We start from the raw sequence: 13,476 nt of genomic DNA, 5'->3' as shown, positions 1-13,476 counted from the left end.
GATGGCTGATGCCCTTGTGACATTGTAGAATACGCCCTGGACCTGAAGAGTCAAGCCCTGAGGTCTCAGTCCTGGCATGGCTTGTACCTGAAGTGTTCAGGTAGAGGGTGGAGGCTCTGGGGCGTGATGGAAAACGCACTGGCCTCAGAGTTGAGCTCTGTCTCTAACCTGCTGAATAAATTCTGCTAAATAACTCAAGTGCTCTGAGCCTGTTTCCTCTCTGTAAAATGTCATAGGAAGGAAATAGGCTCAGAGAAGTTGAGTATTTTACATTTGGTAACAGAGACCAGAGGAAATAGTGCGTGGGAAGGATTTTGAAAACAGTAAAGAGCCATGGAAATGTGAGGTGGGACAGTCACTGTCACCATGTTAATAGCACCCGTGGAGCGGGCCATTCTCTGACCACAGTCTGGGGTCTGTCTCACTGGGGCCCTGTCATTCCAGAAGCTAAAGAGACTTAAGCCTGGGCCGGCCAATGCCAGATGGAAGGAAGAAACGGGGACTTAGAGATGTAAAGAAGCAGCTGTGGGGAAGCACTGCTCCCGCCCTGAAGCTGGTTCAACCCCGTGGGAGGTCCGAGGCCCTAATTGGGGGAAGACAGAAGTCCTGGGGCCATCATGAGTCCTCCTGAGTCCTTGGCCACCCCAAACCGACAAACCTGTCTCCTTTGTCTGCCAGCACCATGAGTGCCGAGGAGGACGCCAAGTGGCTTCAGTGGGTGACACACCAGTTTGAGACCACTGCGGGAGAAGACAGGGAAATCAACCTGCAAGAGCTCAAAAGAGCCCTGAACGTGAAAGAGTGTCCACTCCAGAGGTGGGGACCCCGCACTCATATTTTATAGAGGAAGAGTAATCTGCTTTGCAGGACACAGTACCTCACAAGGAGGGAAACGTTGCTCCCCGGGTTTCTCTGGGCTTGAGGCTCCACTTCTAAGCAGGGCCAGAGGATGTTTCTGTCTCTGCTCCTTCCATCCCTCATGGTAGCCATGGCCTCCTGGGGTCTTCCAAACAACACGTGAAGTTGGAAATCAGTAGCTTGTCAAATCTTAAGAAACATTATTGCCCTCACAGTTACTGCTAGCCTCGCGGGCAAAGGTGATGCTATGACTTAAGTGCCTGCCACAAAATAATCTTTTCCATGATTTGTATCCATTAAAGGCCCATTTGCACTGCCACGCCATCCCCAGTCCTCTCTCTTGGTTTCATAGGTCCTCTGCCCATCCCCATGACAGCCTGCATGCCCGACAAACAGCGGAGACGTTAGCTGAGAGGCGGAAGGAGTGAGTCTCGCCCCAGGTGTCCTCTGGGCTGGCATCTCATGGTGACCTGTGTCCTCGATGGGTGCAAGCCAGTGAGCATTTGAATGCCCCTATTTTGATGGGAGAGCCCCTCATTTGCTGGTAACAGAGATACTACTTAGAACTCTAAATGCTCTGCCTCCTTTCATAGTCAATATGGGGAAGGAAAGAAAGATCTTCTGCCTAACAGGGGCTGTAAAATATCTTAAGATAAAGGCCATTTGGGATGGTAGAGAGTGATAAAGGCCTTACTCGAGGGGCCGAGGGGAAAAAGAGTGAAGCCAAGGCAGGGTTGGACTGCCCATAGTAGACTTCCTGCTTGTGAACTGAGGTCAGACACCAAAGCCCTTAGACTCCTCTCCCTGCCTCAAGGGGAGCCTCCGGGCCTGGCATATCTGTGACACTGACCCAGCCTGTTTTCTTAATTTCTGTGTTTCCAGAGCCCAACACCAGACCTGGCAAGCAGAGGCTGCACAGACATGATTGTTGAATGAATGAATGAATGATGAATGGAGTGAGTAAATCGGCAATTGAGAACGGGTGCTGTTCAGAGCAAGTCTACGTTAAGAACACTTAAATGTAGGCTGTAGGCAGCCCAAACAACAGGTAAAGGCAAAGACACAGGTACTCAAGTGGTATCTATTTTCTAAGTCCTTCCTGGCTTCACTATCCCTTGGGGTGACCCCAAGGGGAATGAGACAGGACCTGGGAGGAGCCTTTGAGGGACCCTCGATCTGACCCTTTTCCCATGTTGAGTAAGGGGCCACCAGAGGTCTGGACTGCAAGGCTGATGGGGGCGATGGACTGTGGGGACGGACAGCCTATGCAAATTACCAGGCCCGGGGGCCAGAAGGGGGCCAGAGGCCCAGACACAAGCCCATCCTTGCTACAGCTGAACAGTTCTTTCACCAGACCCCGAACTTGCTCTCAGCTGGCCAGATGAGCCACGGACACTGCCCCCTGGTGTGGCCTCGTGGGCAGGTCACACACTGTGTTCAGGCACCTGGGTCCTCCCTGATTCCCACCCCACGGTGTGTACACACACACACACACACACACACACACACACACACGCAGATGCAGTGAATGAATAGAAAGCCTGGGCCCTGTGGCCATACTTGTGCCCATCTCCCGCCCCCTTCTGGTCACAGTCCTTCTTTGCCAAGAGATTCTTCATTCTGTTTGACTCAGATGGAAGTGGCACCATCACGCTTCAGAACCTGCAGGAGGCGTGGACCCTGCTCATCCACGGCAGTCCCAGAGACAAACTCCAATTCCTCTTCCAGGTGCATGATGTTGACGGTAAGGGTCCTTTGTGAGGTGGGGCAGGGGCAGGACTCAGTAGTGGGGACAAAGGGAATCAGCCTATCTCAGTGACTACCCAGCATGGGGCTGTTTTCTCCAGGTGAGGCTGACAGCTCTCTCTCTCTGTCTCTCTGTGGGTTCCCTGCCCTGTCTCTGGTCTCTGCTTCCCTTTTGTTGGGGGAGAAGGTGGGTCCCTGGCAGGGAGACAAATGCCCTTGATTCAACTCAGCAGAAGCCAGAACTTTCCTTTGTTCTTTTATATGTTTACAAAAAGAAATTGTTTTGTTGCTTTTTAATAATCATCATAATAGCCCACTATGACAAAAATCACCCATAACATTTTTCTATACTGTCTTCTGATGGCATATACTCACCATCCACTTTTTTCAGAAAACAAAATGGGATTATACTATATACACTGCTTTTTTTGACTAAACAATATAACCAATTGTTCATGTAAGACTGTATTGCTTTATAATATCATTTTTATTGTAGTAAAATATACATAACATTAAATTTACCACTTTAACCAATTTTTAAGTGTAGAGTTCAGAAGCATCAAGTAAATCCACATTCTTGGGCAACCATCACCACTATCCATCTCCAGAACTTTTTCATTTTTCCAAACTGACACTGTACCAACTAATCATAACTCCCTATTCCCCCTCCTCCAAGAAGTTGACTACTGTAGGTAAATTATCTAAGTGAAATTACATAACAGCTGTCCTTTTGCAACTAGCTTATTTCACTTAGCATAATGTTCTCAAGGCTCACCCATGTTGTACCATATGACAGGCTTTCATTCTTTTTTAAGACTGAATATTATCCATCGTATGTATGTAACACATTTTGTTTATCCATTCATTTTTCAGTGGACACTTGGGTTGCTTCCATCTCTCAGCTATTATGAATAATGCTGCTATAAACATGGGTGTACGAATATCTCTTCAAGACGCTGCTTTCAATTCTTTGGGGCATATACCCAGAAGTGGAATTACTGGATCACAGGGCAATTCTTTTTTTTTGAGGAACTGCCATACTCTTTTTCCGCAGTGGTTATGCCGTTTTACATTCACACCAGCAATGCATAAGGGTTCCAATTTACCCAACACTTGTTATTTTCTGTTTTTTTGATCATAGCCATCCCAATGGGTGTGAAGTGGTAACTCAATGTTGTTATAGCCTCATCTGTAGTGGCTGCATCGTATCCCACTGTACGTCTGTGTCCTGTGTTCCATGTAGCACAGCCTAATGGTTAAGGTCTCTGATTCTTTTCTTTTTTTTTTTTGTAAAATTAACTTTATTGAAATATTTAATACAATATTTTAAGAATTGAGTTCAATGAGCTTTGACAAATTCGTACATCTGTATAAACCACAACCACTGCAATCAAGAAAGAAAACGTATTTATTAGACTAAAACGTTCCCTCCCCTTTTGCTATCAATGCCTCCCACTCCACCACTTTCTATGACCGTACCATTTCTAGAATTTCAAATAAATAGAATCATCTAGTATATACTCTAAGGTCTCTGATTCTGAGGCCAGGTTACCCAGGTTCAAATCTCAGCTCCACCAGGAATTAATCATGTGACCCTGGGCAAGTTACTTAACTTCTCCCTGCTTTAATTTCTTCACGTGTCACATAAAAATAGTGACCATCATAATAGCACATACTCATGAGGTTGCTAGGAGGATTAAATTAGTTAACTTATGTAAACTCAGGAAAGTGCCTAGTTCGGGGTACCACCTTTACAGGTGTCAGCTGTTATTTATTACTATTTACTCAAACCCCATTTCCAAAAGGGAGAATTTCATTATTCCCCACTCCGTTTTTTGGCATTGTAAGTGACACTGCAGTGACCTTCATTCTTTGACAACTTTGTGGCTTAAAGGGTGTCTAAAGACCCAGAATCATCAAAGGAAGGGAGGCTGAAGTGGGAAAAAGGCACCCAATGAGGCTGGGGTAGTTGGTGAGGCCAGACGGGGCAGGCCCCGGGGGCCATGGTTTGGAGTCTCAGTACAACGAGCAATGGGGAGCCATTGAAGAGCATTGAGCAGGGGAGTCACAGGGCTGGATTTGCATCCTGAAAACTCAACCCAGCTGCAGATCTGCTCCTGGGCAAGGCCCTCTGGCCTATGGGGTTTCTCTACTTCCCATTCCCGCCTGACAGTCTAGCCAGACCTCATTCTTGGAGCCCACTTCCCAAGTTGACCCACACCACCACCACTACATGGGCAATTGACTGTACCTGCTTCCGGAGCATCTTCCTCAGACCCCACCCCAATCTCCATGGGACCCTCTTCACTGACTGCTTTCTGACCACCAAGCTTGGCCCACACCTGGGGCTTATCAACAACCTCAGATGGAGAGGTTGGCCTGTGACAGGAGGAAGCAGCACACTCACCTCCTCCTTGCAGACAGAGGTGGGGAAGGAGACAGCAGGTGAGAGGAGGTTTGTAGTTTCAAGGCAGGAACTAGAGGGCACTCGCTTCCAGGGGTTCCAGTTTTCTCTGAGAGCCAGGCAGGGACTAGATGGGCATGGAGGTGAGAAGTGGTCTCGGCAGACAGCAGGACTGCGACCATGCTAGAGAAGCATGAGAGGACTGCGGGCAAGTTGAAGGCCTTGCCATGGCTGGGATCAGACACTTCCTGCTCTCTTAGGTGCTTTTCTTCAGCAATGTTCACTTAGCTGCCCTGGTGCAGCAAAGGAGAAAACAGGTAGCTGGAATCCACCTAGGGATGAGATATTTTTAGGGTCAGTGTAATGGAGGGACAGAGGGATAAGGAATAAAAATGTACACAGCAATAATTCTGAAGGAGAACCCTGGACTTGAAATTGGCTAAGGAGGGTATAAAGCTGAATGGGTGAGAGGGTGTGAAGGGGGTGGGGAGGGATGGGTGCTCTGGATGCGGTCCGAGCGCCCACAGGCCTTTGTGAACCCTTGTGTGATTCTGGCTATAAAAAGAGGGCCTGTTATCACTCTGCAGGGACTTTGGAAGTCCAAACCGAGGAAGTATTTCTTTTAAAAGGGACTTAAAGACTTCCATAGCCCTTTCAGATTGGGTGGCGAAGGCTTCAACCCATCCTGTGCAATAGGTGGTCTTGGGGGGACCCCCTCTTTCCAGGTTTTAAGAAGAACTTGATCCCCGGGGTTTATTTGTGAAGGAACTGCTCCTTCCTCTGTATTTTTAGTGGGAGCTGGCAGTGTCTTGTGGGCATAGTCCTGGATTGCCTTCTGAACTTGTCCTAGATTAATAGTATATCTCAGGGCCTGGTTTATGTCCTCATCCAGTAGAATGTCAGTAGTAAGAAAAGGCCTCCCATAGGTCATTTCAAATGGGCTAAGTCTCAGACCACTCCTGGGGGCTACACGGACCCTGAAGAGTGCAATAGGAAGCAAGTTGGTCCAGGGTGCATGAGTTTCTTGGCAGAGCTTTGCTAAGGTTTTCTTTAAAGTATGCTTCATGCTGGCTCTTGACTAGGAAAACTGAAGGACGGGAGGTATGGCTGGAGAGTGGCATATTAGACTCTGTACGTGATTACAGACTTTGACTTTGGCCCAAGTGATGATCACAGTACCAATAAGACTTTTCATTTATATGCAGCTACCGTCTTCCATATACTGCATTAAGTGCATTAAGTGCTCTATTATCCTTGAACCAACTCTGAAAGGGAGGAATTTTAGAGATGAGCAAAGTAAGGTGCAATAGCCCACCATCACACAGTAAGGGGCAGAAGCATGTTGCTAACTCAGGTGTGTCTATATCCAAAACAGGCCCAGAAATCACTAATCACAAGTCCTGCTGCTCATGAAGAATGAAAATATATACAGGAAAAAAAAGTGCCCCAAATCTCATCTCAGTTGGTACAGTAGTTTCTCCGATTGGTTTCAGGACCCCAGTGGATACCAAAATCCGTGTATGCTCAAGTCCCGTAGATAAAATGGAGTCATACAGTCGGCCCTCGGTATCCGTGGGTTCCACATCCGCCAATTCAACCAACCGCGGGTGGAATCCACGGATGCAGAACGCAACCTTTCGGAGGGTCGACAGTACTTCTGGCTTCCTTTTCATGTCACTCTTAGCCACTCATGTTCACATAAGGCCACAAGGCTGGACTTGAGGGCCCAGCTGCAGCCTCTCAGGACAACATGGATGAGCAAAGTTTGCTACAAGTCGGGGAACAACAGGGAACTTCTTCACCATCACCTCATATACAATTTGCCTCTGGGTAATTGAAGCTCTGGGCACGTAGCTCCTTATAGATTAGGTAAGCAAGTGTATCTTCTGGGCAGATGATCTTGGAAGTTGAGTGGTACTTAGCTGGGCAGATGATCTTGGAAGTTGAGTGGTACTTAGAGAGGAGGCTGCAGATTCTGGAGGAAGGCATGCACTGAGTCCAAAGATTCTCCATGCTTAGGGAGATGTTCACCTCTGTTGAGCTTGGCAATAGGGAGCCATGGAAGGTTTGTGAGCGGAAGGTGCCATATGTCCTTCGATTGCCTGGTCTATGCTCCTAAAGAGAGTTGGTTGGCAGAAAGATGAAGGTGAACGAACCACTGATGCAATGGTTGTGCAAGGCAGGGCGAGTCTGCAAGTACAGAGCGAGGTCTGGGGGCAGGGCCCCACTCGGCGTCATCCTCACTCGGGCCAGGGAGCGGCTCCATCAACGTGATGAGCTGCGCATCGTGCTGCTGTCGTGCCTGCGTGAGAGCGCCATCTCGCTGCCCGAGGAGAAGCTGGACCAGCTGACTCTGGCGCTCTTCAAGTTGGCGGACAAGGACTGCAGCGGCGCCATCACCTTCGATGAGCTTCCAGACGAGCTGCGGCGCTTCCCCGGGGTTATGGAGAATCTGACCATCAGGTACCGCCCTATCTCGTGCAGGGGCACTGCCAGTGCTGGGATTAGACACCAGGTGCGAAGTGTGGCCTTAAGCCCCGCCCAGCCCCTCCCCTCTTTGCCTGCTTTCTCTTGGGGACAAAGGTCTGTACTGCAGGGCAGCTGTTGTCATGTGTCCATTTTCTATAGTGTTTCTTTCGAATCAACTCACAATATTAAGTGCTGGGCATTTTTACAAATATACCAGTGCATAGCATGGAAAAGGAAATTAACGTTTCAAAAGGAATGAAGTTACAAAAGGACATTAAAGTTACTTCACCTGAGGTAACACGCCTAGGATCACACAGATAGTTAGCAAAGACAGTTATTTATTCAACTTCGTTGAGCAGCTACTATGTACCAAGTCTTGTTCTTAGTAATGGCAGAGCTCTGCTGGGGCTACGTTCCAGACTGAGGGACAGGTAATTGATACCAGTAAACAAGTACATAACTAGATAAATACAAATTTGATAAGCGCTGTGGAGAAAATAATATAAAAAGGGTGTAACAACAGACCCAAGTTTGTCTGACTCCAAGCTCTGAACAGTGCCAGTTTTGTAGTTCATTCTTTTTGTGTATTAACTTTCTTGTGGGTTATCACAAAATGTCTCAGATTCTTCCATCCTTTTCGATTACCTCTCCCGCCCTGCCCCCAGTTGGGAGGTAAGGAGAGGTAGCTAAAAAAAAATGTCGTGCGTGTGGCATCCGAAAGACCAGAGATTCATCCCAGTTCCACCTAGCTGTGTGACTGTAAGCAAGTCACTTGACCTCTCTGTTTCCAGGTGTAAAAGAAAGCTGGCCTGTTTGCCACAAGGCTCCCTGAGAGTTAGTGGGCCGCAGAGGGAATGGGGTCTCTAGGTTCAGACTCTGGTGGTCCCCGCCACACTGCGGCCTTCTGAGTGGAGCCCTCTCTCACAGTGCTGCCCACTGGCTGACTCCTTGCGCCGCCGGGCCGCCCCGACACCGTCCTCGCCAGCTGACCTCTGCCTACTGGCACAACCACCACAGCCACCTGGCCGCCTACGTGGGCCTCCACGTGCTGCTCTTTGCCCTGGCAGCTAGTGTGCACCGGCCCCTCGGCGCCAGTGTCATGGTGGCCAAAGGCTGCGGCAAATGCCTCAACTTTGACTGCAGCTTCATCGCGGTAGGTTTCTGCGGGCACGACGCAGCGAAGCGGGTGGGGGACTGATGTAGGCTCCTCTTAGACAAAAGGACCCACACGTGGACACCTGCAGTGTCAGGGTAGGATGGCATCTTACAAGTCAACTGGGCCAACACTCAGTGGTGGGGACTGAGGCTCAGAGGGGGCAGTGAGCTGTCCATAGTCACACAGCAGGTAAATAACATAGCTGGCATTTTTGTGTGCTACTATGTACAAGTCACAGTGCTAAGCACTTTCCATCTCATCCTCACAATAATCCTATGGTGGGCCCAGAGGAGGTGGGCTGGCTCCTGTGCAGAGCTCTGACCAGAAAGAGAATACTTCCAGAGGCCTATGAATGCCAGGATGTGATCCTGGGGATCAGAGACTGACGTCTCCAAGTGTATTTGATGACACACTTTGGCAAGTGGAATGAAATAAAACGCAACAAAAATAAACAGAAAACAAAAACCCCTCCCAGTTACCCAGTATATGCTCACCTACTTATAATTATATGCATGCCCTATTATCATTAGCCAGTAGGTTTATGGCACAATATAACTATAAGGCAAGCTTCATCCTTTTCTTTCTTTTTTTAAGATTTTCTCGATGTGGACCATTTTTTAAAGTCTTTACTGAATGTTTTACAAGATTGCTTCTGTTTTATGTTTTGGTTTTTTGGCCGTGAGGCATTTGGGTTCTTAGCTCCCCGACCAGGGATCGAACCCGCACCCCTTGCATTGGAAGGCGAAGTCTTAACCACTGGACCGCGAAGGAAGTCCCAAGGTTCATTCTTAATGATCAGGGCTGCACATCTCTAGTCCAAATACTCCTCCTGACAATATCAGCTTCTTATTAGAGTGGGTTTTATTTATAACCTCATAACTGGCTACAAAGAATTCACACCAGGGGTGGGAGACATGTGACTCATTTTTGTGGTCACTTGCTCTTGCCTTATTAACACTATTTTCAGTCTTTATTTTCTCTGTAGGGAATCTTTTTAAGCTACTTGTCCCTGCTGAGGGATGGTTAGCTTACTTAAAAGCAGTTAATGTAATCTGCAAATCCACGTATCAGGGCATGCATGAATACATTGAAGTAAACGAGCAAGTGAGGGGACCTTCATCATAAACCCCTTGAAAAGCCCCATCTGCCCCCAGGACATCTCGAGAACCACATGTGACATGGTGCCAGTCTGACATATGACTAAATGAGGGCACCATGTCTACACAGATACTAAATATTAGTAAAAGCTTATGTGCTTCCCACGTGTTGAGATAAAAGTGATACCAGCAGACATTCTGTTACCAGGTATTCTGGTAACAATTTTTCTTCACCAATTCTGGAGATCCTACTTTGCAGACCCCCAGCTTTGGACCTAGGGGAGCAGCGGATGCTTGGGGGCAGGGGGGGTGGTGACAGGGCCCCGTTTAAGAAGCACAACAGGCTCAGGGTAGGGAAACAGCTGCTGGGGAGCAGAGGACAGGGCGGAGAGCGAGCCAGGTGGGGCTCTCTACCGCTTTGCCCGGCCCGGTGCTGATGCTTAGGCGCTGCCTCACGTGACTGTGGGCCACGTGGCTGGCTCAGGTCCTGCCGCTGCGCCACAACCTCCAGTTCCACCAGCTTATGGGCTACGTGGTGGTCGGGCTCTCCCTCGTCCACACTGTGGCCCATGTGGTGAACTTCGGTGAGTAGCCTGGGGCTGGGGGGTGGGCACCTGGGCTTTCCACAAACCACTCGGTTATCCTGCCCCTGTGTGTCCTGCCGGCCCGATGGGCAGAGAAGGGGGAGGGGTGGGAACCCCAAAGGGAAAGCGCAGTGGGCAGAGCTTGTCTTGTGCTCGTCTCCAGCACTCCGGGCTCAGTCCAAGGCCAGCCCCTTCCAGTTTTGGGAACTGCTGCTCACCACGAGACCTGGCATTGGCTAGGTCCACGGCTTGGCCTCCGTGACCCGTGTGGCCCTGCTGCTACTGCTGCTTCTCATCTGTTTTTATTTATTTACTTATTTTTTTTGCGGTACGCAGGCCTCTCACTGCTGTGGCGCCTCCCGTTGCAGAGCACAGGCTCCGGACGCGCAGGCTCAGCGGCCATGGCTCACGGGCCCAGCCGCTCCGCGGCATGTGGGATCTTCCCAGACCGGAGCACGAACCCGTGTCCCCTGCATCGGCAGGTGGACTCTCAACCACTGCGCCACCAGGGAAGCCCTACTGCTGCTTCTCATGTCCGCCTGCTCCAGCTCCTGTGTCCGCAGGAGTGGCCACTTTGAGGCGCCCCAGCCCTTGCCCCTTTGCCTGTCCCATCCTGGGCTCCCAACTTCATTTCATGCTGCGTTCCCTCTAAATTACTCCAGAGCCCAGGAAGGTCCAGGTGGTCTGTGTACTATGGACATGTGATTTGGGGTTCTGCCATTGGGCTGTAGTTTATGTCTGCTGAGTGAAAATGTTCTGCTCTAGAAGATTCTTCTGGCTTTTTTGCTGGCTTATCCCCTTGCTCTAATTGTATTAAACTGGGCACAGGGAGGGGAAGGAACACAGGCTTTCAGGATTCTAATCCCCACCCCACTACTTACGGGTCACTCATTGTCATCATCTGTAAAACGGAGCTATAATTCTCTACCTTTGAAGTTATTAATATTTTAGGAATTAAATGAGATAATACATGTGAAGCCAATAACTACACACACCTGGCACATGGTCAGTCCAAAAGTATTAGGTCTAGCCTTGCTTTCCTCTCTCTAGCCTCCTCGAGATATAAGAGGTCACAGAGGATTTGGTTGGGAGATCGGAACTGTCCCTTGGACTGATCTGGTCACATCAGAAATAGACATATATATATATATATGTATACACGGCACCTACTTGGGGCCAGCAATGATCCTTTGAAGTCAGAATCAGCATCCTCATTTGACCCATGAGGAATCTGACTCTCAGAAAAGTAACTTACCAGGCCAAGGTCCCACAGCTAGTAGCAGAGCAGGTATTAAAACTCAGGGCTGGGCTTCCCTGGTGGCGCAGTGGTTGAGAGTCCGCCTGCCGATGCAGGGGACACAGGTTCGTGCCCCGATCTGGGAGGATCCCACATGCCGTGGAGCGGCTGGGCCCGTGAGCCATGGCCTCTGAGCCTGTGTGTCCGGAGCCTGTGCTCCGCAACGGGAGAGGCCACAACAGTGAGAGGCCCGTGTACCGCAAAAAAAACCAAAAAACAACGCAGGGCTTTGCTCTTTCTCCTCCGCTCCCAGAACACCATTGCTGTCTTTCCTTCCTTCCCGCTGAGAAAGGGTCAGTGGGCCGAGACACTGATGCTCATGAGCCCATCAGAGGGGGCAGTTCACTCTGCCCAGAGCACCCCCAGGCAGATGTTCCAGATGTTTGCCACTAGCGCCAAGAATCTTCCCTTACAGACTTTCTGGACCAAGCCCCCAGAACAGAGAGGCGACGAAGCTTCCCACCCCCAACCTCCTACCCAAGCCTGTTCCCAGGAGAGGGTGTGCGTGGCCAAGGCTCTGGGCACAGTCCTGGCTTTAAGGATGGCCGTGAACCTTGGCTCTGTTCCACCCCCAGGCCCTGACTCTGGTAACTTACTCCTCGCCCCCACAGGTGTTCTATTGGACCCACCTGTCCTACCTCCCATGTCTGCATGGGCCCAACTTCTGGAAGTAGCTGCTGGTCCCTGGCATCTTATTCTTCCTGGAGAAGGCCGTCGGCCTGGCCGCATCCCTCATGGAGGCCCTGTGCATCGTGGAAGTCAATCTCCTCCCTTCCAAGGTGCAAAGGGGGCCTGACGAGCCAAGGGGAGTCACAGGTGGTGGGGTGCAGAAGCTGAGTACTCTGTTAGACCCCCGCTCCCAAGGAAATGGGGCGCCCCATCACAGTGGAGAAGATAAGCAAAGTGCAAGACTCGATCCAGCCCTCCGGGAGTGACACTTCTGGAAGGGGAATGACAGGTAAGCAGGGTACTACTAAAGGCCAGTGTGCACAGAATACCTTCAGTAAGTATATATTAGTGTCTACAAGGTGGCAGGCCCTGCACTAGGTGACAGAGATGCAGAGAAGGCTTAGGCACTGTCCCACTCTCCATGGGCACACAGGCTAGTAGGATAGCAGCCCTTCCGTTACAGTGCAGGGCTGTGTTGGTAAGAGAAGAAGAATCCCAGGAGGCGTTAAAACTCTTTGTCTTTGAGAGATCAGAGAAGCTTCAGAATGAGAGGGGAGCTGCCTTTTCAGGGTTTTGAAAGATGAATAGGAGTTTGTTGGATAGACAAGACGATAAGGAACAGCATGGGCAAAGGCACAGAGTTATGAAAGGGCATGCTGTGCTTGGGGGGCTACAGGTAGTTTGGCACAGCTGGAGCCAAGGTGCCAGGGAGAAGCTGGAGGGGTGGGCAGGGCCTAAGCGTGAGTGGCCTTACTCTGCAGGCCACGGGGAACCCTTGAGCAGGGTGGGGGATGGGTGGGCAGTGGTATTGAGGTGCTTTATACTCCAGCTGCATTTCTTTACTCGCTCTGTAGAAGATGGCTTGGAGGGGACCACTGGGGAGGCTGTTGCATACATGTAGATGAGAGCTCAAGAGAGCCTTGACCTTGAACTGGGTGGGGAGGGGGCATGTCACAGAAAGACTCAAGAGGTAACTGGCTGCATTTGCGGTTGAGGTGGGGAAGGCGTCTAGGCTGTCTTGCAGGTGCCTGAGTAACTGGGGCCATTTTTGGAGAAAGGGAAGGCAGTTCTGGGTCGGTTTGACTCTGGAGAGCTTGAGAGTGAGGACGCGGAAGTTGACTAAGAGGCCGAGATTTCTGTCTAGACCGTGGCATCAGACAGAGTGGTTGGATTCAAATCCCGTGGTTTCTTAGCTG

At 50.0% G+C, this 13,476-nt stretch overlaps 1 protein-coding gene across 1 annotated transcript in view; it reads left to right on the top strand.

Moving 5' to 3' along the window:
* Nucleotides 1-441: 441 nt before the first annotated feature.
* Nucleotides 442-13,476, top strand: part of NOX5 (NADPH oxidase 5) — a 33,822-nt gene continuing 20,787 nt past the window's right edge. The window contains 11 exon segments of the mRNA XM_024747521.1: nt 442-511; nt 679-801; nt 851; nt 2,452-2,615; nt 7,262-7,471; nt 8,405-8,628; nt 10,159-10,314; nt 10,478-10,612; nt 10,829-10,893; nt 12,223-12,390; nt 12,578. Of these exon segments, the coding sequence (XP_024603289.1) occupies nt 483-511; nt 679-801; nt 851; nt 2,452-2,615; nt 7,262-7,471; nt 8,405-8,628; nt 10,159-10,314; nt 10,478-10,612; nt 10,829-10,893; nt 12,223-12,390; nt 12,578 (1,276 nt within the window). The 5' untranslated portion in view covers nt 442-482.

This window comes from Neophocaena asiaeorientalis, unplaced genomic scaffold (genome assembly GCF_003031525.2).
Source record: "Neophocaena asiaeorientalis asiaeorientalis breed wild unplaced genomic scaffold, Neophocaena_asiaeorientalis_V1.1 scaffold591, whole genome shotgun sequence".
Taxonomy (NCBI): Eukaryota; Metazoa; Chordata; class Mammalia; order Artiodactyla; family Phocoenidae; genus Neophocaena; species Neophocaena asiaeorientalis.
The sequence above is the reverse complement of the archived record's forward strand: the minus strand, read 5'-3'. Positions and strand labels throughout refer to the sequence as shown.